The 27288-nt window shown below is 43.0% G+C and overlaps 3 protein-coding genes across 7 annotated transcripts; 2 read left to right on the top strand and 1 right to left on the bottom strand.

Moving 5' to 3' along the window:
• si:ch211-284o19.8 (protein lifeguard 1) lies at positions 1-5477 on the top strand. Of its 4 annotated transcripts, XM_053492206.1 has the most exons (8): positions 69-114; positions 537-594; positions 1817-2058; positions 2331-2416; positions 2506-2706; positions 2854-2982; positions 3507-3650; positions 4740-5477. In XM_053492206.1, the coding sequence occupies exons 3-8, from the start codon at positions 1818-1820 to the stop codon at positions 4890-4892; spliced, it is 954 nt and encodes a 317-aa protein (XP_053348181.1). In that variant the 5' UTR covers positions 69-114; positions 537-594; position 1817; the 3' UTR covers positions 4893-5477. The 4 variants fall into 4 exon arrangements, with proteins under 4 accessions (XP_053348197.1, XP_053348206.1, XP_053348188.1 ...); XM_053492222.1 differs by lacking the exon at positions 537-594 and having other exon boundaries at positions 1-125; XM_053492231.1 differs by lacking the exons at positions 69-114; positions 537-594 and adding an exon at positions 5-24.
• parp2 (poly (ADP-ribose) polymerase 2) lies at positions 5467-17914 on the bottom strand. 2 transcript variants are annotated; one of them, XM_053492183.1, is made up of 19 exons: positions 17504-17914; positions 16615-16676; positions 16130-16315; positions 15949-16050; positions 13389-13520; positions 13139-13209; positions 12311-12361; positions 12038-12134; positions 10973-11048; positions 10018-10120; positions 9619-9772; positions 9352-9490; positions 8486-8549; positions 8260-8394; positions 7446-7573; positions 7256-7355; positions 6460-6558; positions 6043-6167; positions 5467-5799 (listed from the first exon to the last, which is right to left on the bottom strand). In XM_053492183.1, exons 2-19 carry the CDS (start codon positions 16670-16672, stop codon positions 5646-5648), a joined length of 1974 nt encoding a protein of 657 aa, XP_053348158.1. In that variant the 5' UTR covers positions 16673-16676; positions 17504-17914; the 3' UTR covers positions 5467-5645. The 2 variants fall into 2 exon arrangements, with proteins under 2 accessions (XP_053348158.1, XP_053348149.1); XM_053492174.1 differs by lacking the exon at positions 17504-17914 and adding an exon at positions 17154-17173.
• On the top strand, positions 17364-27204 carry mettl17 (methyltransferase like 17). The gene is made up of 14 exons (XM_053492195.1): positions 17364-17571; positions 18935-19073; positions 20872-21021; positions 21113-21200; positions 21284-21365; positions 21439-21512; positions 21625-21719; positions 23187-23257; positions 23510-23617; positions 25851-25919; positions 26167-26217; positions 26327-26419; positions 26519-26709; positions 26887-27204. Exons 1-14 carry the CDS (start codon positions 17479-17481, stop codon positions 26954-26956), a joined length of 1374 nt encoding a protein of 457 aa, XP_053348170.1. The 5' UTR covers positions 17364-17478; the 3' UTR covers positions 26957-27204.
• The last annotated feature ends 84 nt before the right edge of the window (positions 27205-27288 follow it).

Here is a 27288-nt window from a genome sequence, read left to right as displayed (position 1 = left end):
AGAGCACAACCGTCCGCTCTAAAAGTGGGTGATATAGTGTGTGAGAAAGTGTGTGTGTTTAAGTGTGTGTGAGAAGGTTTCTGAGTGTGAGAGTGTGTTTCAGACAGAAACAAGGTAAGAAAAAGGTAAACTTCTGGCTTTGCTGCGAGGAACAGAGTGTGATTTAGTGTTAAAGTCTAAACTAATCGCTTTAGTTGTTTATTTAATTATAATTATAAGAATAAGAAGAAGAATGCATTTTATTCATAAAGTCGCATTTCTGGTCACCCAAGGTTGCTTTCCAATTTTAGTAAAAAAAATAATAAATGATAACATTGAGAAGTAAATTACATTAAAACAATATTAAATAAAACAAGAGAGTAATAATTTAAAACATTTCATATAAGATTCAGGGATCTGTGAGCAGCTTTACATGTACGATAAACGCTTCTAAATAAAAGGCTCTTAAGTTGAAATTTAAATGTGGTTAGAGAATTTATGTTACAGATTATTTCAAAATATTTTTTTTATATTTTTATTTTATATATTATTTATAGCAGAAAAAGCTGAAGACTGTAAAACTTTCTGATGTTGGATTTTCACACCGGATTCAGTGTAATGTATTAAATATACATTAACAGTTATAAATTATATTATTACATTATATTAATATGTTTAGGAGAGAATTAAAAGATGTAAAATGTGTTAAAAAATTAGAGTTGGGCGTAAACGCGTTATTTCTGGTAAGTGTTTAAACATCAGGAAACGTGTGACCGTGATCATGTGATGTTCTTTATACAGAAGATCAGATTTAAACAGGAGACTCGAGTGCGTTTAAGAGCAAAAAACTGATTTAAACACAATTACATCAAGAAATATTGAAGGCTTTAAGTTGTTTTATTTAATGTGTGTTTAATGAAGAACTTTGTATTGAATTAAAGACATTCTGAGGATTTCACTGTTTCTGTAGTGCTCACAAACTTTTAAACTCCAAATATACCAAAAACTATTTATTATAATTGAATTTTTGTGCCAGTAAAAGTTTCTCATGCCGATGTTGCTGTTGCTTTCAGTTTCAGTAAAAATCTGTTCTGTTGTCGTGGTTTTTGTGGTTACTGTAGAGCGGAAACAAAACGTGAGAAAAGAGATTTTCACTTTAAAGCTCCAGATGTGGACTAGGATTTAAAACGATTTGATGTTGTAATAACACAGCTGTAAAAACTGCAGTGATGAAACAGCAGAGAGACGACAGACTGCTGGGGGACATTAATAAACAGTGAGATGCTTCAGGTCTGAGTGTCACTGTGACGGCGTGTGACTGCAGTCGCTCGGAGAGTTCAGGACTGAAATCACCGTGTGTGTAACCTTTACACAGTGCACTTCCTGTTAACTGAAACCCATTTCACCTTTGACCTTAGAGCTCACGGTGATAGGACTGATTTGTCTCGCTGTCTGGTGTCACCCAGACCAGGACGGGTTCAGGATCTGGTTCCTCTCAAGGTTTTTTCCTCATGAAGTCTCAGGGATTTTTCCGTCACCTCCTGCTAATTCAATTCAATTCACTTTTATTTCTAAAGCACTTTTAACAAAGCTCATTACTGTCTCAGAGACAAACTGATAAAAAACTGATGTAACTTATTTCCATTTTTTATGTTGCTTTGTGATAATGTTCATTGTTAATTTAATTGTATTTGTATATCGCTTTTAAGTTAAACTACATTTGACTGCACATCTCTCACACACACACACACACACACACACACACATGCAATTGCACATGAATGGACACACAGTAGTAGAAACACAGCAGATAATCTTGCTGTCTGTCTCTCTGCAGAATGACGGACGTTGAGAAACAGACATCATCAGAGAAGATGGAGGGTGGAGACGTGGAAGCTTCACTGGCCCCACCTCCATACCCCACCGACCCCGCCTCCATGCAGCCCCCTCCTTATGCCGCCCCTCCCTACCCCTACGGTTTCACAGTCTACCCCACTCAGCCTCTGGAACCGCCGGGTGAAGACGTTCCGCCTCCAGTGCAGGATGTTAACATCCAGGACTTGCCAGCAGGGGGCGCAGGTACCAACTGAACACCTTTTATGATGAGTTTTAAGTCTAATTTCACATAAAATCTGGCATTTTTAATTTCTTATTAAATTGAATGTATAATATGCCACATGTAAAACCAAAAGCTATCTAAGTGAGCGGAGCCCACATGCTCTCCCCTGTCAATCACAGCTACACACAAACACACTGAAATTGTCGTTAGCATGTCTCTCAGTCGTACCAGTGGGATTCAGGGATCGTGATCTCCATGGCAACACATAACCATGTTTTATTTTTTTCTCCAGCTGAAGATGAGATCAGAGCGTCCGCGTCAGCGTTCATTAGTTCAGCGTTTGATGATAAAACTGTGAGAAAAGCCTTCATCAGGAAGGTGAGGACGAATGTGGAATCATCTAAACTCCGCCCCCTTCACCCACTTGGCCCCGCCTTACCTGTATGTGTGTGTGTGTGTGTGTACAGGTGTTCAGCGTGGTCACTCTGCAGCTGTTGGTCACCTTCTCCGTGGTGTGTGTGTTTACTTTCTCGGAGAGGGTGAAGAAAGCTGTTTCGAAGAACATCTGGATCTACCTCAGCTCCTACATCATCTTCGTGGTGGTGGCACTGGCACTGTCCTTCTCCTCATCCCTCACCCGCAAACACCCATGGAACTTAATCTCCTTAGTACGTGTGTGTGTGTATGTGTGTGTGTGTATAACTTAATCTCTTGTAATATAACTTTTGAGCATTTTTTGCCTAATTAAAGTTAAAAACAGAATGTCCTCACAATCCAGACTAACTTTGTGTGTGTGTGTGTGTGTGTGTGTGTAGTCAGTGGTGACACTCAGTTTGTCCTACATGGTTGGTACTGTAGCCTCTTTCCACGACACCCCTGCTGTGATCATTGCGATGGGAGCCACACTTGTGATCTCCTTCACTATCATCATCTTCTCTGCTCAGGTAAACACACACACACACACACACACATACACACTCTGCTCTCAAGATGTTAAAATATGATGATACTCCCCGAGTGATAGTTTAAAGTAAAGTGCTCACCCTAACATCCAGAGATCTGGTTTGATTTCCGGTGATGCCGTAGCCTGCCACAGCCGAGGGCCTGGAGAGAGCTGATTGGTCGAGCTCTCTCAAGGGGGTGGGGTGGGCGAGGGCACTCTACACATCAATCACGGCTCTACAGCCAATCATGGGCATCTATGAGCTCACAGGCGGAAGGAGCGGATAGCGTGTCCACCGATGGTTCAGACGGTACATGGTTGAGAGGAAACACACGAGCGTCTTCAGCCCTTCCTAAGTGGCTATAACCTTAATAAGGGAGCCCCCTAGTGGCAGGGAATTGGACACGACTAAATTAGAGAGAAAATCAGGAGAAAAAAATACTTAAAAAAAAGTAAAATACCTAAAAAAATTAATTAATAAAAATATATATACAGTATATATAATGTGTTTGTGTTTTGTTTTAGACACGTTTGGATTTAACGCTGTGTAACGGCATCCTGCTTGTCCTAGCTGTGGATCTGCTCATGTTCGGGTTCTTCAGTATCTTTTTTTACTCTAACATCCTGCAGGTACTTTATGGCAGTCTCGGAGCGCTGCTCTACGCTATGGTGAGTCACCGATACGAGGAGAGTCGTTTACACTGAATTCTGATTAAACTCGCACCTGGTTTGTTTTATTTGTTTAGATATTTTTACTGCAAATCTGAACGAAGCTTCAGGATTAATTTCTTACAAACCTATGAAGACAGGATGCTTCTGTCTCCATACACAATCTCGTGCTCACGATTCAAAACAAATGTGATACAGTTTAAAATTCTATAACGTCAGTGTAGGGCTGCAGAATATTACACGTTGTATTCCTTTGTTCCTCTTTTTGCAATGGTTTGGAAAAAAAAAACAACCATATAAATGTTGTGGGACGCTGGAAGTTCAGTATAACAGGAGATGTGGAGAAGTTCATATGGAGTCCAGTTGGTTATTGGAAGCTCAGGTAGACTGTAGGAAACTCCAGTCCTGAACTATCGAGTGACTGCAGTCACGAGTCCTCAGAGAACAGCTGTCTGTATCAGCCGAGGACAGGACCGTCTTCATGGTAAAGTGGAACCGTCCCCAGTCACCACACGCATCCCAGACAGACCACGACCAGAAGAGGGACACCAGGACGAATCCGACAGAGGACAGATTGTGTGTTTTTGTCTGGATCAGGATTTGTCTGGTCTGGATCACTGGCAGCTCAGGAGAGACATGTATAGTGAAACAGATAATATTTCACAAAACCCTGATCTAAGATGGGTCTAAGAATGAACATAAATAAATATAAATACAAATATAAAATGATACAGGGAAAATAAATTAAATTTTTACAGTAAATTTGAGTATAAATTTATTTCAGTATTTAAAAACAAGTATATAAGGCAGGATATATATATATATATATATATATATATATATATAGGCAAGTATATAAGTTACTGTATTAAAAGGCGCCCTCTCCTAAAAGAGAGAAGAAAAACACTATATTCTATCCGTCTATTCACTTCTGTTATGGTCTCTCTCTCCATGTGTATCTCTGTCTGTGTCTCTCTGCCTGTCTCTCTCTCCCTGTCTCTCCATGTCTCTTTTTCTCTCCATGTCTCTCTCTCTTTCTGTCTGCTTGATGTTGAACACAAGACTAAAAATCTGTCTATCTCTCTGCAGTTTCTGGCTGTCGACTGTCAGCTGGTGCTGGGGCGAGATAAATACAGCCTGAACCCCGAGGAGTATGTCTTCGCCGCTTTAATCATCTACCTTGACATCATCACCATCTTCCTCTACATCCTCATCCTCCTCGGAGGAAGCTCCAAAAGCTAAACACTTCTGAACATCTCAGTTCTGTATCACGGATTACCATCATTATCGCCTGGTTTAATCACACACACACACACAAACCCTAGTGGAGAGGGTTTCACCACTAACTCCATGCTGGTTTCAGAAGCAGATCTAAAGCTTGAAGCTGGAGGTCCATCAGCGCTGTCACATTTTCTAACATTAATAATCACTTCGTCTGTACAGACAGAGTGTTTAACAGGGGCGAAGAGCACACTCACTGTCTGAGGGTGAGGGTGAGGGGTTGTGTGTGTAGGGGTGAGGGGGGGGGGGGGTGTAGGGGTGATGTTTGCCCTCACCATCCTCTGAAGCTACTGAAACTGGGTTTGATGTTTTCATTTTTTTTCTCATTTTAGAATGATTTTGCGCGCACACACACACACACACACAGTTACACACTTTGTGCTGTTGAACATTACGATGATCTCTTTCTCTCTAACAAGTTAAAAAACTGAAGCAGAGCGACACAGCTGCGTGTAAATCAGGTTTTATTATACAACCTTCACATGTGAACCTCGTGAGGTAAAAACATTAAAACTTTACAATATAAAGAACAAAATATAACTGTAACATGTTTATTTATCTCTTTTTTAAACATGTTTAATTTTATCCAAAACTTTCAAACCTGAACTGAGATTAAACATTTATTTCAGAAAACAAGTTCCTGTTTTATAGCTCTCAGCAAGCTACATTCACACACACACACACACACACACACACTCTCTCACACACACATCTCTAAAAGTTAAAGTTAAACTGGACTCTCAACAGGTACTTCATGCGAACCTGAGCAGGATCGTACACCACATACTCATTATAGAGGAGTGTGTATCCTGCGTCCTGGTCTATGTTGGTTTTCACTCCAGGACCGAGCGGAACCGTCGCACCGTCTCTGCGGAAACCAGAAACATAACATCTTTCTGTTTACACAAACTGCTAAAATTTAAAAAGTACAAATACAAGAAGGTAAAATTCCTTCCCAGTAAATCCACCAGTAACCCCAGTCCGGTTATGCCCTTCCTCTCCGTCCCCCACCAGTTACTCAGCTTGATTTATCCCTTATGAACACTTATAACTACCAGATGATTGATTTGAGCTCTAACAGCAGATTCCTCAGACAAGCGTCTGGACTCACAGTGTGGTGAAGTTGTCTGGGTCCGGCGCGGTCTGGCCCAGGCCTTTGGTGCTCCGTTTCCCAGTAGGCAGACTGGCAGCGTTGTAATCAGCACTCACGAGCTCGTTACAGTCTCCGAGAGCGACCTGAGATCACAAACAGCACACAAATCTCACAATCAAGTGGACGTCATATTTCTCCTTTTCACATCAGTCAGTCATGTCTCTGGCTCCCATAACCTGTGCTAGCTTGCTGTGCTAAGGAAGCTAGCATTACATCGCTCACAGCCTGTGCAAATCAGACATTATGGTTTTGTTAATCAGCTGGAACTCGATCGTCGTTGTGTATAAACACCGTACGGGATTAATCCTGGGTGAAGGTGTTGCTAAGATACGCTCAAACAGAGATGTCACTCGGGTGTCTGCTCAGGACACACACCTCGCTCAGCAACAGCAATCCTTCGGTGTTGTTCACGTTGGGGAAACAGTAGTTGGCGCTCTTAGACGACATGTCAGCAAAATAAATCCCTTTACCGAACTGCAGACGAAAACACACAGCTGTTACATTTTACACCATTACATGTATTTAAATTAAACAACAGCATCACACTTTTTACATCACAGCACTGCTGAACTGTGATTGGTCCATCAGCTCAACACTGTGCACTTCCTGTTAACTCAAACACTTTTCCTGTTGCATTTTCACCCTCAGAGCTCACAGTTAGAATATTTACAGTCTTACAATCCGGTTTCTCTCGAGATTTCTTCCTCATTAAGTCTCAGGGAGTTTTTCCCTCAGCACCGTCACCTCTGGCTGTTCATCAGGGACGATCTGATAAAACCATGGTTTATTCATTTAAATAAAAATCTTAATTTATATCGGGCCATTTTTATTGACATAAACTATTTTTTTACAATGTCCATTGTTATAAACACTACACAATCAATCGAATATTTTCATATATATAAATATAATCAACTCGGGCGGTTCAATGGCCGTTCCTCTATAATCCTACAGGGGGTGCACTCTAAACTATTTACACATTGACACGCAGCACAGCATCTGTGGTAGGTGTAAATTATTTGCAGCTTTGTTTAGAATTGTAACAAAAATATAAAATTGTGACAGTATTCCCGCGAGGGGAATCGGATCGAGACGGGGATGTGGAGTGATCGGATCAGGTCGCCCCGGTGAACCTCGTCCCTGATGTTTATACACTCAGTGTATTTCTCACCATGTACCCAGTGACTGGAGCTTCGGGAGGAGCGACTCTGAGACCCTGACTGAGGATCCCCACCCAGTTAGACAGACGAGAACCGTGCCACAGCAACATCCTGCATACACACACACACACACACACACACATTATCACATGCTTACCTTACAATAATTTATAAGAAGAAGTGTAAAATAGTACATGTCACCTGTTGTGCAGGGAGGACAGGAATTGGTCTCTCTCTCCGGCTCGATCTACACTGAAGACGTCCAGAACAGTCATGGTGTAACTGTTGTGTGTATCCGCGTGTGTCGACTGCAGATATTCTAGAATCACCTAAAGATGATTATAGATTAATTATAGATTAATTTAAACACCAGGGTTAGGGACGCTGAGGATAGACACCAGAGACCGAAAGGGGACGCTGAGGATAGACACCAGAGACCGAAAGGGGACGCTGAGGACAGACACCAGAGACCGATAAGGGAACGCTGAGGATAGACACCAGAGACCAAAAGGGGACGCTGAGGACAAACACCAGAGACCGAAAGGGGACGCTGAGGACAGACACCAGAGACCGAAAGGGGACGCTGAGGACAGACACCAGAGGCCGAAAGGGGACGCTGAGGATAGACACCAGGGACAGAGAGGGACGCTGAGGATAGACACCAGGGACAGAGAGGGACGCTGAGGATAGACACCAGAGACCGAGAGGGACGCTGAGACGCTGAGGATAGACACCAGAGACCGAGAGGACTGCAGATATTCTAGAATCACCTAAAACATTATAGATTAATTTAAACACAAGGGTTAGGGTGAGGGACTGGAGGACAAACACCAGAGACCGAAAGGGGACGCTGAGGATAGACACCAGAGACTGAAGGGGGACGCTGAGGATAGACACCAGAGACCGAGAGGGACGCTGAGAATAGACACCAGACTGAGTCTTAAGTGCAGCAACGCTTTAGTTGCTTTATGCATAGGTGGTGAAAACAGTAAACTGTGTGTGTGTGTGTGTGTACCTTGTACTCGTGTGTTTGTGAGTCGAGAGGTTGAAGGACACAGTTCAGAGCCCTGTAGTGTTTATCCAGTGAATGTTCATCACTTTCTGATCGGGACTGGACCATCTTCACTGCAATCTGTATATCACTCAGAGTCTGGGGAGGGGCGGGGGGCAGGTGTAAGTACTGTGTGTGTCCGCATACATGTGTTGTGATGTGTGTGTGTGTGTGTGTGAGAGAACTTTACCTCCAGCAGAGTGATCTTCTCCTTCAACTCATGTTCAGAGGAGATAACAGGCGGAGATCGCAAACTAGCAAAGAACACAGCAACATGAGGCACGCACAACCACTTCAGCTAGACTACCCTAAATCTGCACGCTCAGTGTTACTGAAAGTTAAATAAACACCAATTTACAGTGTTGACATTATAAACTGATAAACGTTATATTTTAATTAGTAAGAGTGAACATTGTGTAGTGTAGTTTCAGTGTAGTGTAGTGTCAGTGTAATATAATGTAATGTAATGTAGTGTAGGGTTGTAGTGTAATATACTGTAACGTAGTGTAGTGTACTGGAATGTAGTGTAGTGTAGTGGAATGTAGTGTAGTGTAGTGGAATGTACTGTAGTGTAGTGTTGTGTAGTGTAGTGTAGTGTAATGTACTGGAATATAGTGTAGTGTAGTGTAGTGTACTGGAATGTAGTGTTGTGTAGTGTAATGTAGTGTAGTGTTGTGTTGTGTAGTGTAATGTACTGTAATGTAATATACTGGAATGTAGTGTAGTGTAGTGCAGTGTAATGTAATGTAGTGTTGTGTAGTGTAATGTACTAGAATGCAGTGTAGTGTTGTGTAATGTAGTGTAGTGTTGTGTAATGTACTGTAGTGTAGTGTAATGTAATGTACTGTAATGTAGTGTTATGTAGTCTAGTGTTGTGTTGTGTAGTGTAATGTACTGTAATGTAATATACTGGAATGTAATGTAGTGTAGTGTAATGTAATGTAGTGTTGCGTAGCGTAATGTAGTGTTGTGTAGCGTAATGTAGCGTAGCGTAATGTAGTGTAGCGTTGTGTAGTATTGTAGCGTAATGTAGTGTAGTGTAGTGTTGTGTGTTACCCAAAGTCGTGTGGTATGCGAGTGTAAAACTCATTGCAGGCCTCCACAAGCTCTTTATGATTCTTTTTCTTTTTTAGACACTGTTCAATTCTCTTCAGAGAGGAGTATCCTGCTCGGATCTGCTCCACTGTCAGCTTCCCTAACACACACACACACACACACAAAACACAAAAAAACACAACCTCCATTACAAAATGAGACCATACATCTAAAGGAGTTGGAGTGAAGAGCGCACACACACACACACACACACACACACACACTAACCAAGAGGAGCTTTTTTAGTGTCGAACTTCATCTGAAGCACACACTCCTCCATGGCTTTAATGTCACAGATTAGGTCCATGAGAGACTGAAGCTTGACATCCAGCTGAGACTGTTTCATCACAGACGCAGTGGACACCATGTCCCTGCTGTCCACCTGCAGGAAATACATCAACAATGAGTACACACTGCAGCACAGACTCACCATTTAACCCTCCTACAAAAAAAGAAAGAAGGAGCTGTGCCTCAGGTCTGCGTCGCCCCCTAGCGGACAGAGAGTTCACTCCTCAGAGTGTCAACAGAAGCTTATTTATGATTTAAGTGGTGTTTTAAATGCGAGTGTTATTACAGGTTTATAAACATGTATAAATACATGTGTTCTTAACATTGTGTTTTTCTCACTTCGTCACTGCCACCGTAGTCCATGAACAACATGTCGTATTTCCCAGGAACTTTCTTGAAGTTTTCTCGCGCTGTCCACTCGTTTTTGGTCTTAGCAAAGAACCTGCGCGGAAAAATCACATACAATTACAAACACAAACACCAATTAAAGACATCAGATGGCCATATGTATGCGCACCCCTGACCTTGATGTATAGTGATGCGTACTGTTCCAGAATTTTGTGTACTAGACCCGATACAATACATTGACTTCTAAACCAGTTCCTGATACCAATTTTATAAAATCCATTTTAACAAAAAATATTAAACATTTTGGTACTCATTTTATATGTTTTAGTAACTTGACATTTTTTTTCCATTTATTTATTTGCAATAAACTGAATGCAGTGTTTGATTTGGCGAGCTCTCTCTGGCCATATGCTAAAGCGCCAACAGTATCCAAAGTTACAGGGCGTCAGAATTTACGTCACTGGCAGCACGCCTGTTACGGTGTTGCGCTGTTAGGTTTTGTATGAGTTAGGCATATTGGTTGTGTGTTATGTACGTCCCGTGACCCGTGAGCCCCGCCTCTTTCTCTCACGCTGTAATCAACACACTGACGCTGATGATATTTACTCCTTACATATTGTAATTTGGTACCAAATGACGAGACACTTAAGAGTATTTCACTGCATATCGTACTGTGTATGACTGTGTATGTGACAAATAAAATTTGAATTTGAGTATTCAAAAGTATCACAAATCCCCAGAGCCACGCCCTGATATCTGGTGAAAGCCCTTCGCAGGAATGTGGAATCAAACACGGGAATAAATCCGGAGCAGGACGTTCAACACACACCTGAGTCATAGTCAGGGGTGCACTTACTTCTGGACAATTTTGTTCACATTAAGATTTGAACTTTAACTTCTGTACAGTTTTGTTCTGACTTTTATTAAACTTGTTTTAAGGATTTACTTATTTATGAAAACGTCTTTGGCTTTGGCGAGATCATCACCACACGGCTCCAATTTGTTCTGTCCGACGTGTCCCACTGTGGAGGAGCACAACCAGGAGATCAAGGAGAACCAGGAGATCAAGGAGAACCAGGAGATCCAGGAGATGCAGGAGAACCAAGGGAACCGGGAGATCCAGGAAATGCAGGAGAACCAGGAGATCCAGGAGATGCAGGAGAAGCCCAGCGTGGGTCAGACACCAGTGTGATAAATTAGTGAATGTCACATCATTAATAAACACACAGCTGAGTGAGTTAACGTGAGCACTGCAGCCAACGTTCTGATTTCTAGTCAAGGTCAAAGGTCTAGAACGACTTTTGATAAGCAAATGACTTTCGTTAAACTTTCCTATAAAATAAACTAAAGCAACTTACATTCAAGTGTCTGAAAGATTCAAAATACCTCCAAGTTAGCATAAAAGTAATGGCACTGTTTGCTCCAAATTGTTTCTTGGGAATCTAAACAGTTTCAATGTTTAACATTAAAAAGCTTACAGGTGTTAGCACAGATACACATGATCACGCGTGAGAAACATGATTGTTTTTTCTATGACCAAATAATAATAATAATAATGCAGTTGCAAATAACGATGATGGGGCCCAAGCACCTGCGCCACCACCACCCGGGTACACCACGCAACCTGTGTGTCTATTGAGCGTGTTAAGACCTCCAAAAAGCCCCAGATGCTGATGTCACTCAATGTGAGGTCATTTAATATGATGTCACTCAGGAAGATGTTGGCCACTTTTTTAGCAAAGTTTTAGGCCTCGCCATGGCTGAACCATGTGAGATCTCAAAAATCCCTTGGCAATTTTGCATCCCCGATGTCCGTATAAATCTCATAGGAGGAGGACATCAGAATCCGATGGGTGCATTTTGTAAATGACTCAAAATAACTGACTTCCTGTTAAGTAGAGCCCATGACATTCAATGCATGTCAGCGCGATGAGAAGCCTAGAGTCCAAAACATCAGCTGCTCACATGGTGTTGGTAGAGGTGTGTGTGTGTGTGTGTCTGGTTCTCTTACCTCGGCCCCACCTCATCCACACGCTGTAGGACTGGGCGTGGTCGTCCTGCAGCAGCTGGATCAGGTAGTACTTATTATTGTTATACTGCAGGTTAGTCTGGAACCCAGAGGAGCACACGGAATACAGAGAACATGTGACCATTGTCAGTGTGAGAGGAACATCGTTCTGTGTGTGTGTGTGTGTGTGTGTGTGTGTGTGTGTGTGTGTGTGTGTGTGGAGGCACACAGTTAAAAAACCCTTGTTTAACTTGACCTGGAGATAACAGAACTGACCTGGTTTAGCATGACATCATAAACGTCATTCCCTTCACTGTAGACGTGAGCCTGCACAGACACAAAAAACAAACAACAACAAAAACACATCATTTGACATTCAGTTCCATCAACACTACAGCCTCAGCAGTGCACTCTGAGGGAACATGTGGCTCCTATACTGTGTGTAAGGGCTCGTAGATATGCTTTCATACACACTACAAAAGGCACTAAAATAACAGTGTACATATCTTTAGCTACCTGTACAACCAAGTGTACTAGACTTTTATACTCTCACACTACACAGGGCGCTTCATGTCCACTGGGAAAATAAACTCCACCTAGGCTTGTACACTCTTACGGAGGCTCTTTGATGTAATCCACTAGACAGTAGTTGGGTGAAAAAAGTCGATCCAGTGACGCATCACCATTCTTCTGTGTGCTGATTCATTTCTCTTCACACCGACTCCAAAATCTAATTTTTATATATATTTTTTAAAATAAAATTTTTATTTATGCGTGTTTGCATTTGAAGCAGTCAAATGTTGCTGCAGGTGGTGCTTTCTAAACACAGTTGCATGGCACAGCAGCCTGTGTGGTCTAAGAGTTAGTTTATTAAGTTTGTTGAAATAGTAACAAAAATCTGAAACTAAATATTAATATCTAATAGGGATATTTATAAACTCGTGATATCTCTGGGAACTCTGGTTACCGTGATGTCATATCGGGTCGCCCCAGGGGATTCCCCTCCCTGATGCACAGTGTGTGCAGTGACTCCGCCCACCCCTCCCCTGCAGTGCCCCTGGGGGCGGAGCTGTATGATATCACAGTGTGTGTTAGAATCATCACCTTCCCCAGTTTGACTTTGCACTCGGTGTCCACTGGAGCTTTTCCCTTCATCAGTACTGTCTTCACCACTTCTATACACACACACACACACACACACACACACACACACACACACACACACACGTTAATAAATGACACGTGGCAGGTACACTCAGGACACACTTCCTTGGTCTTACAGTAGTGTGTGTGTGTGTGTCAGTAAATAGGAACTTTATTCCAGTATTAGAGTGTATTAATGGTCACACCCCACCTTTACTGTCCGACTCCTCAGTGGAGTCGCCCTTCCTCACTCCTCCTCTCCTCTTTTTAGTGACAGGCTCCTCCCCCTCCTTCTCCTCCTTAATCCTAAGGCCACTCGTCCCCTGACCTGCATCCTCACACACTGTGAGGAGAGAAAGAGGTGTATGTAATAATGTGTGTGATAATGTGTGTAAAGTGTAAATTAAACTGAAACCAATAGAATGGCCTGCGCCACACACACACACACACACACACACACACACACACACACACACACAGTCAGTGTCTATCTAATCATACTCATTAGTAAGCAGCGTATGGCCCCACACACACACACACACACTGCATGATAAGAGGAGCAGATTGTCTCTTACACACATGGATTTATTTCATGTAGTTTGTCATTTAAACATCCCATCCTGACTGACCTTAATGTTTATGAATACATTTCAATTGTAATCTGTTAAACTGTTTTCAGATCTGTGAAAGGTGTAGAGCATTTGATTTTTATTTTAGATAAAGTTTCTTTGGCAGTTTTGTCTGCTTGTGTCCAGGTATCCACCAGAAAATTATATTACAATTATTGGATTCTAAAAATAGAGATTGAGATTTACATGATTGTTGGATGATCTGATTTTATATTTTCTGAAGCTTGGAGATATGATTTTGAGTCTGTTATTATTAAGAAATCCTTTCGTGATAAGAATTCAATGAACTTCAAAGCCATTAGTAAAGCATTTGCCTCTGCAGTAAAAATCAAACTTTGATCTGGATACGTAAACACTGATGTCAAAAAAGCTGCCGTCACTTTATATCAGGATTTTGATCCACCTGTGTATAATGCAGTATCCTGTGGTAATATTTCTGTCCAGGAATTGCTGGTGATATTCATTCAGATGGGTTTGGGATTTTAGTTTTTTTGCTAAATCCAGATAAATTTTAGGCTTTTTGAGATCCCTTAGGGAATCTCTGCTCTAAAGTGTCTGGTCCAAGATGTTTAAGTCCATTTTCAGGTTCTTTAAATGTGTTTTAATACCCACGCCAAGTGGACAGATAGTTTGGTTTCTTTTAATAGATTCTTGGATGTTGATTTGTAAACACTGCTGGATGGCCTGGATTTTCCTTGTTTGTTCTAAGTTTGATTGTATATTGAAATGCCAATTTAATTGTCTATTTTCCAAGGAGGATTCATTAGCGTCCACGTATAGACTTTGTATTGATGTTCTGTAGACTCCTTATGCCAGTCGTATGCCTTGATGATCTACAGTATCCTGGAGGCGAATATACATGATTTCCATAAATTATACTTCCATAAACAAGCTTTAATCAGATCAAAGTTCTATATATACAGCATATTTATCAGAGTTAAACTGTCTGCTCACCTTTTGGTTTTGTATAAAACAAAAATAAAAAAATGAAATAAAGGCTGTTTATAATGTTTCCTTATATATTGTTCCTCTGCAATTAACATGCCACCGTCAAACCGTCACTATGGTTCCACTTTTTCTCTGATGTTATTTTAATTTACTTGTATTAATGATTCATTTCTTTGCGTGTGATTGTTTAGTTTCGAGTGTCCGAATTTTATTGTCAATAAAGAAAAGCATGAATTAGAATAGGTACTTTCCTATTATTTTCCACTAATTCCCTCCCGTTCATTGTGCCCCACCTGTCATGTCTGTATTCCCCACTAGTGGGGCGCCACACACTTTGAGAACCACTGCTTTAGGGGATGGGCTTCTACTAGAATGTTCACTGTCTTTAATTTCTGCATCCTTAATTTGTCTTGTCTTTGAAGTATCATCCATTGATTGAGCAGTACTTGCATTCTCGTTACTTTTATTTGCTTTTTTTGTTCTCAGTTGTTGCAACATTTGGATTTTTTTCCACAGCTCTTCTCGTCATGACCTTCTTCGTCACAATTACAACCGATGTGTTTACTGTTGCACCTAAGAGGATTGGGTACAAAGAGATCCAGTGGAACAATTCGATACCCGAGATATCAGAAGTCCTGTCAGTATCTAAGTTCAAATGATGTTTATTCGAGTTGGGTTTTGTATCCATGTTTTAAGGTTTTCTTTTCATCCTTGTTCAGTTTGACCCTCAGCCAAAGTCTCCAACGAGTCTGAATGTTTTTGTTGTTGATTTATCTCGGACTATTCTCAAAGTATGCTTTGACCAGCTGATCATTTGAATCGAGCCATTTCAACTTCCCGTCCAGATAAAGCAGGAGCCAAAGTGTCGTGTTATAATAATGGAAGCCTCAGCGACACGGGTCGCAACTCACGGCATACGGGTTGTCCATCATAACAGAACTGGTACTGTGGGGATCTACTATTCTTAGGGTCCCTACAGAGTGATGAAGGGTTGTACCAAAAATACCAAGATTGAATAATATAAATATTCAAATGTGTTTGTTTGTGTGTCACACTACTGGGGGTTTATGTGATCAGCCAGCTGACAGAGAACCTATCTGTAACTATTAGCTGTGTGTGTGTGTGTGTGTGTGTGTGTGTGTCAGTAAACAATGTTTTATTCCAGTATTAGAGTGTATTAATGACCACACCCACCTTTGCTGCCCTTCCTCACTCCTCCTCTCCTTTTTTTGGTGACAGGTTCCTCCTCCTCCTTAATCCCGAGACCACTCGTGCCCTGACCTGCGTCATTACTTACTGCGAAGAGAGAAAGAGATGTGTGTGATAATGTGTGTAATAACGTGTGTGTGTGTGTGTGTCTGTGCATGTCTCTCACCTAACTTTCGAATGTTACGGCGGTATTTAGTCACACTGTTGGTCTGCGTCATCTTCATCAGGTCGAGCTCGTACCGTGAGCCGAGGGACACGCGCTTCCTCCCAGCATGCACCGCGCCGTTAATCTCAGCACACTCTGCAGGGGGGTACGACACCCACTGTCCATCATCACCCTGCCACTCCCACTCTACACACACACACACACACACACACGTTGAGACCGAGGTTGGGACTTAGCTTTGGGTCATATTGGGTCTTTGGAGTTTAAATGTACACAAAGTACATGCAAATGCAAAGTCACACACACACGAATATACGCATACAGCGATACACACACACACATTCTGAGTGAGAGAGATCTTGAGAGACCCCCTGTTTCCCCTCAGGTGTGTGTGTGTGTGTGTGTGAAAGAGAGAGAGATCTTGAGAGACCTCCTGTTTCCCCTCAGGTGTGTGTGTGTGTGTGTGTGTGTGTAAGAGATCTTGCCTGTCTCGACCTCCTGTTTCCCCTCAGGTGTGTGTGTCCTGCTGCTCCGAGTTCTCATTGTTCTATAACACACACACACACTGAAGTGTGAGACGCGGTTATAAACTATAATTATATAAGTCAGTCTGTAACTCTGAGCTGCAGTTAATGAGGTTTATTCAGGTTTATATTTAATTAAAGCTAACTCGCTAACTTTCACCCTGAGCGTCGTTTCTCACGCGCTCTTTCGGTTTGGCGCGAGAGCATCCAAGAGCTACCAGGGCCGTGACGTCACTTTGGAGTCAGGAAGTGGTTGTCGTTTTCATTGTTGTTATTCTTATTCTTATGATTATTATTTTCCAGTGTTAAAGCACTGCATATTAGATTAACAGAGTTGTAATCTCGCTAAGAGACTACAAAGTAATAGTGTGTATAATAAGATGTCTGAGTTAGCGTTGTGGAGAATAGTTTTAGTGTAAAGAACTACAAATCCCATAATCCCCGCGCTGGGGGGTCGCTGATCTTCGTTAAAAATTGAGCAGTTTTTCGCGTTTTTTTACCTCATAACAGGCGGTTTTACAGTCCATAGTACCCGGACGGGCTCTCCTGACTTAAGAGAATTTACTAATAAGCACACACTGAATAGCTGTTTATACAAACCGTATTTAAACGTGTGTGTATGCGGCTCATAGGTCGCTTCCTGATTCTTTAAACCAGAAGAAACCCAGGAGGAACCATTTAATACTCAGTGTGTTTCCTGCCGGATTTATTTTGATGCCGTACTTCAGTGACAGAACGTGAACAGAGTGAACTTGTAGAGCTGAGGTTAAAGGAAAATAAAATCAGATATAAAACAAGCTGAATATCGCAGGATCCTGAGAGCGGATGTTACACTTAGACATGTGCTCACTCTATAAAAGGGTGTGTGCCGCGTGTTGGCGCTGTAGAGCTGCTTTCCCTCTCACACAGTCGCAGCGGGTGAGTTTATCCCTTTTTTCTTTATAAAAGAGTGGAGCGGGAGGAGAGTAGTCTGAATTGGGTTCCGGTCACGTGGACCAGCTCACACATCGCACTCATCCGCCAGCCGCGCGTGTTTCCAAAGCCGCGCGCGCCGCATCAGTCAGTGACCGCGCTGTATCGGCGGCTCGTGACGTCTCGTGCTGTAGCGCGCGCTATGGGCCCACCGTGTCTGTGCACGCGCTCATCTGTATCAGATGATGTCCTGTGAGGGCAGCGATTGGCTCTTGTCTCAGACCTTCCCCGAGGTGATTGGTGGAGTGATCACACACTCAGCACGTGACCTCTACAGTGAGCTTCCTCCCGCTCCGGAAAGGAAATAGTTAACTTGTGCTATATAAACCCTGTATGAGCTGAAAATAATCTCGGTCATGGTGTTTATGTGGACGGGCCTGAAATTTAAAAACCCCGAACGTTACTGTAATATTTAGATTTTAGGTTTACGTTGAGCTCAACTTTGTGCTAAAATTAGCAAAGCGGTTTTACAATGTTCGTCTCAGAAAAAAAAAAACCCGTATACTGTGGAGGCTGATGGGAGATATGTAAATTGATCTACAGTGATTGGTTGAACGTGAGCTCTATGTAGCAAGTTAGAGAGATTCAAATGCAAATTTAATTTACTGTATTATAATATTTATGTAGTGTTTAAATAATAAAATACATTTATCTAACACTTCCAGATGTGTTACGATGTCAATACAACATTTATGTTCATGATGAGTTATTGAGTTTTTGTTGTTGTTTGCATTAATTGTGTGTAAGGAATGCTTTTGACAATTCAGTCTTAAGCAAATGTAAAATATGTTCATTGGTTTTCTGAGACTAAGTCCACAGCAGGGTTAGTTTGTGTGGTGTAGTGATGGGTCGTTCATGAACGTTTTGTTCTTATTAAACGACTCTTTAACGTGACTCAGATGAACGAGTGACTCAGAGAGTGATTCGTTCATGTTCTACTGGCCGCGCATGCGCAGATCATCACAAACCCTCCGTAGGTTATGTACAGGAAACAGAACTGAGTAGTTACCGCTCGAGTCTTTCGGCCTTGTGTCACGTGACTCCCATAGACGCTACGCAGTGCAACAGATTCGGAGCAGAAGATATGATGCTGAGCCGCTCATCCTGTTTATTATAATATCTCCTTATCTGTAGTGTAATATTTACATCACTGGAACTATAGACTAAATGTGTTTATGTGGACGTGTTGGGGGTCTGTTTATTAAAAATGTAACATTTTAGTTTATTTCTGATCAAAAGAACGAAATGAACTAAATGATTCAGATTCAAAGAACCGAGTCAGTGAAATGATCTAAACTTCCATCACTAGTGTAAAGCTGCTGCAGCGTCGTTTGTCCAGCCTGAGGGTCCGAGAGCATCTCCACACCGTAAACACCCCGGGCTGAGCAACCTGAAAACACTGCGACTTCCTGAGGAACTACAGAGTGGAGCGCTGTCTGTCATCTACAGTACGCCTTTTTGTTCACTGTTTTTATTCTTGATTGTTTTACTACATTATACATTAATACTGAAGATGTTGAAATTATGGAAGAACGTACATGTATATGGAATTATGTTCTACATAGAACTTTGCTAAATAACTCAGAATATGTTTTATATTTTCTATTCTTCATGAGTAGCACACTCATGGTGTTCTCTCGGTCAGCCCCATGAGGTCGTCACCTGGTTTTCCAACGGTCCTGAAGGACCTCCCATACCTCATTTCCTCTACACTGGGAACCACCGAGAACCGGCCCGCTTTTACACTGGACAGGAGCTCAGCGGGAGCTGCATGATAATACGTCACAGGCCACGCCCACTAAACAGAAACGACCATGGCCGAAGTCAGTTTACTGGTTATTCTCCAAACTAGTATGAAAATGTATTTCAGTATCCAAAAGCAGTTTATTCGACGTGTTATAACCACTGAAAGTCTTTCCTCAGTTTTTTTTAGCTTATTTACTATTTGGTCAGTTGTTCGTGTACTTCCTCATACACTTTTTTTTTCTTAAAGCACTTTCCAATTTCTGCTGAATCTTGGCGAATGTCCAAAATGCCAAAAACGCTTTTGTTTCGTCCGCGCTCCACATTAACGGGCTTTGGGTCTCCGCCATTTTTTTTTATGCTCCCTATAACTCCGCCCACAGTTCGTGACATGACGCGTTCTCACAACTAGACCAGCAGAGTATAGGGGCCGGTTCGGTGCTTATTTTAGGGCACCGGCACCAATTTTTTCTGTGGAAAAGCGCGGCACTGGTTCCAAAATTGGGAACCGGCACGGGAACCAGAGCAGTGGAAAAGGGGTACCAGAGGTGTCAAGTACATGTTGGCTGCCAACTCCATGTTTAGGGGGGTGATTGTCTATTTGTCCAAGAAGGACGAGGAGGAGAGTAATGAAGTCCAGCCATGCTGGTCTGTCCTCAATTTTGACTAAGATACCAACAGTGTCACCATCAAACTCCCCCACACCTACCCCATCTCCATGCTTCATGGATTTGGACTTAAAGCACAGGTTTTCGGTGATCTAATGTCCGTTTCTTTGCTAAGGAAGTCTCATCTGCTGCTTGTTCTTCTGAAGGAATGGTTTCTTTGCCACAACGTCACCCTGAATGCCTGACTTATGCCGTCCGATCTGAACAGTGGATGTTAAAACATGTCTGCCGCTCAGAGAAGCGTTTATGTGAGCTCTAATCTGAGGTGCTGTAAATCAGCGGTTTTTGCGGCCGATCATTCTTATGAACCTCTCCTCTGCAGCAAGGCTAGCTCTTGGTCTTCCTGAGACAGTCCTCATGAGAGACAACATAGCATAGTTCTTAATGGTTTTGGCGACTGCACTTGTGGACACGGTTAGATTTTTTTTTTTGGATTGTCTGACCTTTATTTTTAAAGTAATGATGTTCTGTCTTTTCTCTTCACTCAGCTGAGTGTTCCTTGTCACAATGTGGACGTGTACGGTCGCTGTAGTAGCACTAAGAGCGTTATTGACTCTGTACTCACCCTTCCTCTACGCAAGATGTCCAATGGTCTAAAGCACATTAGGAAGACAAGAAATGTTGGAGTTTAACTCTTGATAAGACTCGGCTGTGAACTGAAAACCGTGCCTTGTGAATCCGATGAGAAAACGGCAGGAGTGCGTCGAGCTTCATCAAAGCTAAATGTAGCTAATTTGGCCAATTTAAAAACTAAAACATATTCTGGGTTGTTTAACACTTTATCGTTTACTGTATGTTTCCATTTGTGTAACTGTTCAATCTCGAACCCTCACAGAGTCGGAGGTGAAGGATCTGTCAGAGAGAGCGCGCAGGCTGACCAACTTCCTGTGGAGCAGGAAGAGAGCGGCGGAGAGCCGCGAGCTGAGAGAGAGAGCCGCCGCTCTGGAGAGGAAGTGGAAGGAGGCGGAGGAGGAGCGAGTGAGCGGTGAGAGGGGAAGAGCTGGACGGGGAGCCTCACTGTCCTCTGGAACACACACTGTTACTTTAAGAGTCAAATATGTGTGTGTGTTTTTCAGAGGAAAACTATGACTCTTCTGAAACACGTATCAGGAGGAAAGTTTTATCTGAGCTGAAGAGGACGACGTACCACTGGAAACCTCTAAAGTACAAACCTTTATTTGTTTGTTTGTTTGTTTGTTTGTTTGTTTGCTTGATCTCTGTGTGTGATTGCTCTCCTCCTCCTGCAGGTACGACGCCGACCTCGGGTTGGTGTACATGGCCGCCAGATTAGCAGGTGGCTACGCTGCAGTGATGAGGGCTCTTAATGAGGTAACACACACACACACACACACACACACACACACACACTGCAGGCTTTAACACACCCCTGTGTAACCTGCAGATAAAGAGGAGAGACTCGTCGTTCGCTCCGCGCTCGCTGCTGGACTTTGGCTCTGGACTCGGCTCGGCCCTGTGGTGACTAAACCGCCTCAACATAACCCTCTCTTTCCTTCTATTCCCTCTATAACCTGTGTGTGTGTGTGTGTGTTAATAAATGTAATTGTTACTGGTGTGTGTATGTGATCAGGGCTGCACACACACACTGGGGCGACTCCCTGATGGAGTACGTGTGTGTCGACGCCTCCGCAGCCATGAACAGTCTGGCAGAAAGACTTCTCACAGGTACACACACACACACACACACACACACACACACACACACACTCATACATTCACATACACACACCCTGAAACACACTCATACACTCTCGGTTGTGACGGTGGTGATGATGATGTGATGGTGGTGATGATGTGATAATGGTGGTGATGACGATGGTGATGGTGGTGGTGATGATGTGATGGTGGTGATGATGTGATGGTGGTGGTGGTGACGATGGTGATGGTGGTGATGACGATGGTGATGGTGGTGGTGATGATGTGATGGTGGTGATAATGTGATGGTGGTGGTGGTGATGATGTGATAGTGGTGGTGATGACGATGGTGATGGTGGTGGTGATGATGTGATAGTGGTGGTGTTGACGATGGTGATGGTGGTGGTGATGATTTGATAGTGGTGGTGATGACGATGGTGATGGTGGTGGTGATGATGTGATAGTGGTGGTGATGGTGGTGGTGATGATTTGATAGTGGTGGTGATGACGGTGGTGATGATGTGATGGTGGTGATGATGTGATGGTGGTGGTGGTGATGATGTGATAGTGGTGGTGATGGTGGTGATGACGATGGTGATGGTGGTGGTGATGTGATAGTGGTGGTGAGGATGTGATGGTGGTGATGATGTGATGGTGGTGGTGATGATGTGATAGTGGTGGTGATGACGATGGTGGTGGTGATGATGTGATAGTGGTGGTGATGACGATGGTGATAGTGGTGGTGATGACGGTGGTGATGGTGGTGGTGATGATGTGGTGGTGGTGATGATGTGATAGTGGTGGTGATGACGATGGTGATGGTGGTGGTGATGACGATGGTGATGGTGGTGGTGATGATTTGATAGTGGTGGTGATGACGGTGGTGATGATGTGATGGTGGTGATGATGTGATGGTGGTGATGATGTGATGGTGGTGATGATGTGATGGTGGTGATGATGTGATGGTGGTGGTGGTGATGATGTGATGGTGGTGGTGATGACGATGGTGATGGTGGTGATGACGATGGTGATGGTGGTGGTGATGTGATAGTGGTGGTGATGATGTGATGGTGGTGATGATGTGATGGTGGTGGTGATGATGTGATAGTGGTGGTGATGACGATGGTGATGGTGATGATGTGATAGTGGTGGTGATGACGATGGTGATGGTGGTGGTGATGATGTGATGGTGGTGATGATGTGATGGTGGTGGTGGTGATGATGTGATGGTGGTGGTGATGACGATGGTGATGGTGGTGGTGATGATGTGATAGTGGTGGTGATGACGGTGGTGATGATGTGATAGTGGTGGTGATAACGATGGTGGTGGTGGTGATGTGATAGTGGTGGTGATAACGATGGTGGTGGTGGTGATGTGATAGTGGTGGTGATGACGGTGGTGGTGATGTGATAGTGGTGGTGATATCGATGGTGATGGTGGTGGTGGTGGTGGTGCTGGTGATGACGGTGGTGATGATGATTGTTTTTGTGTAACAGGAGACAGTGAAGGAGCCGAGCCTCTCATCAAACACGTCTACTTCCGTCAGTTCCTTCCTGTTTCTCCAAAGGTCAGGACACACCTCAGAGGTGCCAATACTTTTACTGTATCATAATACAAGCCTGAAACATTGTTTTTGTTTGGCTAACAGACGTAATCAAACACACAAACATTAGATTTAAAAACATTAAATCAATTCATTTTAAATTCTCAAGCTGTTAATGAGATATTAACTCACCGCAAACACACACACACACACACACAAGCATGGTCTGTGTCAGGACTGCTGGAATAAAGTGTGTGTGTGTGTGTGTGTGTGTAGGTTCAGTCTGATTTGGTTGTTGCTGCTTTCTCTTTATCGGAGTTACCGAATCAGGAAGTGCGAGAGGAGACGCTGCTCACGCTCTGGAGGAAAACACACTCTTATCTGGTAAGTGAAACATCTATACACACACATACACACACACACACACACACGTGCCGCACACACACTATTAGTATTGTAATTATTAATATTCATTAGAAACAAACAACACACTACAACACTATTTCAGATCAAACGTATATTTGCATGACACCATAATACGTCACATAGCCACGCCCACTGCACTACGGTAGAACAGACGCAGATAATGAAGAGCCGTCACTGTGCTGCGGGCGGGGAGAACACCGCGGAGCGCCAAGGGGATAGAAGTGTGCACATAAACCTAAATATTAACGGGAAAGGTTAAAAAAGTTACTGTTAAATCTTTAAACTTTATTTACAGTGGCAGGAAAAAAAAGTTTGTGATTTTTTTTTTTCAATTTGTCATAAAATGTGATCTGATCATCATCCAAGTCAGGAGTACTGACGAATATAATCTGCCTTAAATAATAACACAAAAAATCCAGACTTTTATTAACAACAACCATAAAAATCTCATAGTGCTGGTGGGGAACGTGTGTGAATCCTTTATTAAATGACCTCAAAAATGCTAATAGTAGTCAGGTGTAGAACACAGGTGTTTAATTTAATTCACTTTTATTTTATTTGTTCAGTGATTTTAACATCGGCCATCGTCACAAAGCAGCTTCACACAATCAACAGAACATTATATAAGTGTGTATGAGATGTGAGTGTGTGTGAATCAGAATGATCAGATCGTCCCTGATGAACGAGCCGAGGGTGACGGTGCTAAGGGGAAAAACTCCCTGAGGTGGTAATAGGAAGAAACCTTGAGAGGAACCAGACTCAACAGGAAACCCATCCTCATCTGGGTGATAACGGATAGCAGGGATTGATCTGCACTCATACTGTGTGTTAGGAGGCTGGAAGTTCAGTAGAACAGGAGATGTGGAGAAGTTCATATGGAGTCTGTAGACTGTAGGAAACTCCAGTCCTGAACTATGGAGTGAGGGTTAAGTGTTAGCATACCTGGAGTCTTGTTAAGAAAATGAGTTTGGAGGTGTGGACTAGAGCTACATTGACTGATAAAGACTCAAACATCGTTTGCTCACACAAGAAGAATACACTAATGTGAGACACGCCTCGCCAAAAAGAGCTTTCAGAGGATCTATGATGAAGAATTGTTGAATTACATAAAACTGGAAAGGGTTACAAAGTGATTTCAGAGACTTCAGAAATTCACCAGTCTACAGTTGGGCAAATGGAGACACTTTGGGACTGTGGCTAAATGACCTGAAGAGCAGAACAAAGACTCATCACTGGGGTTAAGAAACAACCCTGAGTGACTGGCAAAGATTTCAAGGCATCACAGGAACTGGATAACATCTGTGTTCATGAGTCTACAGGACGTAAAACACTGGACGAGTAGAGTGTCCATTGCAGGACACCACAAAGGGAGCCTCTGATTACTATACAGGACATCGGGATCGGCAAAATGTTCTGTGCACTGATGAAACCGAGATCGAACTGTTTGGAAAGAACAGACAGCACCACATCTGGTGTAAACAGGACACTGCACATCATCACGAGAACGTCATCACAACTGTAAAGTACGGTGGAGGAGTCCTGTGTGTCACTCAGGCTCGGCCAGACACGCCGGTGAAAACCCCTTAAACGTCCTTCAGTGGACTGAACATGATGCGTGCACAAACAGACAAAAACTCCAAACACCACCTTGATGTGTTTTATTACTCACGTGTGTTACGTCTTACTTACACGTGTTACCCCACAAATTATTCTTTCGCAAATATCTTCAATGTACAGACACGCCCACTTTACACTGTTATTATATGTATAGATTAATGCAGAAATCCAGGAAATTCCAGCTTGGGGCAGATTCAGCGACTGGCCCAAGCCACGCCCCCTTCAACTTACACTCACGCACACACACTCCCTGATCTCCCAGGCAGTATACACACTCATATCTTTGTATTGGCTAGGAAAGCAGTGCCCCATTGCGCCCCCTACTGCACAGTTTCTTCAGGACTCGTATCTAATCTCTATAACTAATATATAACATTCGCTTAATGCCTAATCTTAGCTAGTCAGCTTTGCTAACATGAGTTCACTACGATAGTTTGGCCAAAGTGATCAAATTGTTCACTTGACCAATCAAGTGTACCTTAAGCTCCGCCCCCTCAGTGATGTAGCTCTGCTCATTGTAAACAGAATCCCGTTAGCGCTGTGTGTGTGTGTGTGTGTTTAATCTTTATTTCAGGTTTTAGTGGAGAACGGGACAAAGGAAGGACACCAGCTCCTGATGGACGCACGAGACATCTTACTGAAGGTAGTAACGTAGCGCTTTGTCTCACTGTGTCACTGCATCCATCTCAAAACGTCTTAATACTCTGATAATTTTTACAAACACACCTGACTACAATAAAATAAAGAATAAAGTCAATAAACACAATAAAGCGTTTTTAAACTAAATCGAAGATAAAGAAATTAAGTTTGTTTAAGATAACAAAACAATAAAAATCAATCATTCAATTAACCTGAATATTTGTGTGTGTGTGTGTGTGTGTGTGTTTCAGAGTGAAGATAAGGTGTTGGGTGACGTTCGGAGGCCGGTGGTGTTCGCTCCGGTACGTTCTGTCTCACACACACACACGTCATGTTTCACTACACACCAACACGTTTAATATCTTTAAAGTGATTAACTCTGTGTGTGTGTGTGTGTGTGTGTGTGTGCAGTGTACTCATCAGCAGCCATGTCCTAAATTACTGAAGGAGCCAGTCACACCCTGTAACTTCCTGCAGCCGTACTACCCACTTCCTGTGTCCAGGGTGAGTCTCAGTACCTCTGTCACTTTAAACATAACGTGTGTGTTGTGTTATGTATATATATATATATATATACATGTGTGTGTGTGTGTGTGTGTGCAGACGGGCGAGCCTGTGCAGGAGAAGTTGAGTTTCCTGGTGGTGTCCCGGGCGGGGCTGCAGGTCCCCGAGGCGCTGCAGGGGGGCAGGGTGGTGTCTCCGGTGCGCAGGCGAGCGAGACATGTGCAGTGTGAGGTCTGCTGCTCCGACGGGGGACTGCGTCAGCTCGCCATCACCGCAAGGCATCATGGGAGGTACAGAGCAGAGTGCGGAGCACACACCCCTAGAGTGCTTATTACAAATAACACTAACAAGTCGCGCAAAGTTTGGGACGGAGCACGCGCAAGCACACACACACACACACACACACACAGTTCTGCTGGTGTGAAAGTTGAATGAGGTTTAAATGAATTAGTGATGTGTGTTTACAGAGACGTGTACCGCTGCGCGCGGAGCAGTGATTGGGGCGACCGACTGCCGAGCATACACATGGAGGAGTGAAACACACACACACACACACACACACACAGTTCTGCTGAAAAACTCCTGAGACCCCCGGACAGTTCTCCTGGTTCCTGATGGTTCCTGATGGTCTGTAGTGGAAGTGACAGAAGGTTCTTACGGAATACCTACAGAAGAAACCTGTGCCATTACTTTTTCACACTGGGTCTCTGAAAAGCATCCATGTTTGTCAATTACCCAGAATGCTTTGCTGCACTGAACACACAATAAAACCTGCAGTATTTCCCCAGAGTTTGTTTTTATCGCCACATGTGCTGCACTTAACTGCTTGACTTGCTAGTTAGCATGCTAGTTGTGGTAGCTAATGGTTT

This window comes from Clarias gariepinus, chromosome 1 (genome assembly GCF_024256425.1).
Source record: "Clarias gariepinus isolate MV-2021 ecotype Netherlands chromosome 1, CGAR_prim_01v2, whole genome shotgun sequence".
NCBI classification, from domain to species: domain Eukaryota; kingdom Metazoa; phylum Chordata; class Actinopteri; order Siluriformes; family Clariidae; genus Clarias; species Clarias gariepinus.
Note: the sequence above shows the minus strand (reverse complement) of the source record. Positions and strands in the feature narration are given on the sequence as shown.

Excerpts from the sequence above, each read along its gene's own strand:
- si:ch211-284o19.8 (XM_053492222.1), top strand. The coding sequence starts at position 1,818 with ATGACGGACGTTGAGAAACAGACATCATCAGAGAAGATGGAGGGTGGA. Across the intron at positions 2,417-2,505 it reads GAAAAGCCTTCATCAGGAAG|GTGTTCAGCGTGGTCACTCT; the intron begins GTGAGGACGAAT and ends GTGTGTGTACAG. Across the intron at positions 2,707-2,853 it reads CATGGAACTTAATCTCCTTA|TCAGTGGTGACACTCAGTTT; the intron begins GTACGTGTGTGT and ends GTGTGTGTGTAG.
- parp2 (XM_053492174.1), bottom strand. Across the intron at positions 11,049-12,037 it reads GTGGATGAGGTGGGGCCGAG|TGGGACACGTCGGACAGAAC; the intron begins GTAAGAGAACCA and ends GCTCCTCCACAG. Across the intron at positions 5,800-6,042 it reads CCAGACAACTTCACCACACT|AGACGGTGCGACGGTTCCGC; the intron begins GTGAGTCCAGAC and ends TGGTTTCCGCAG.
- mettl17 (XM_053492195.1), top strand. The coding sequence starts at position 17,479 with ATGTTACACTTAGACATGTGCTCACTCTATAAAAGGGTGTGTGCCGCG. Across the intron at positions 19,074-20,871 it reads AGCGCTGTCTGTCATCTACA|AGTCGGAGGTGAAGGATCTG; the intron begins GTACGCCTTTTT and ends GAACCCTCACAG. Across the intron at positions 21,513-21,624 it reads GGACTCGGCTCGGCCCTGTG|GGCTGCACACACACACTGGG; the intron begins GTGACTAAACCG and ends GTATGTGATCAG.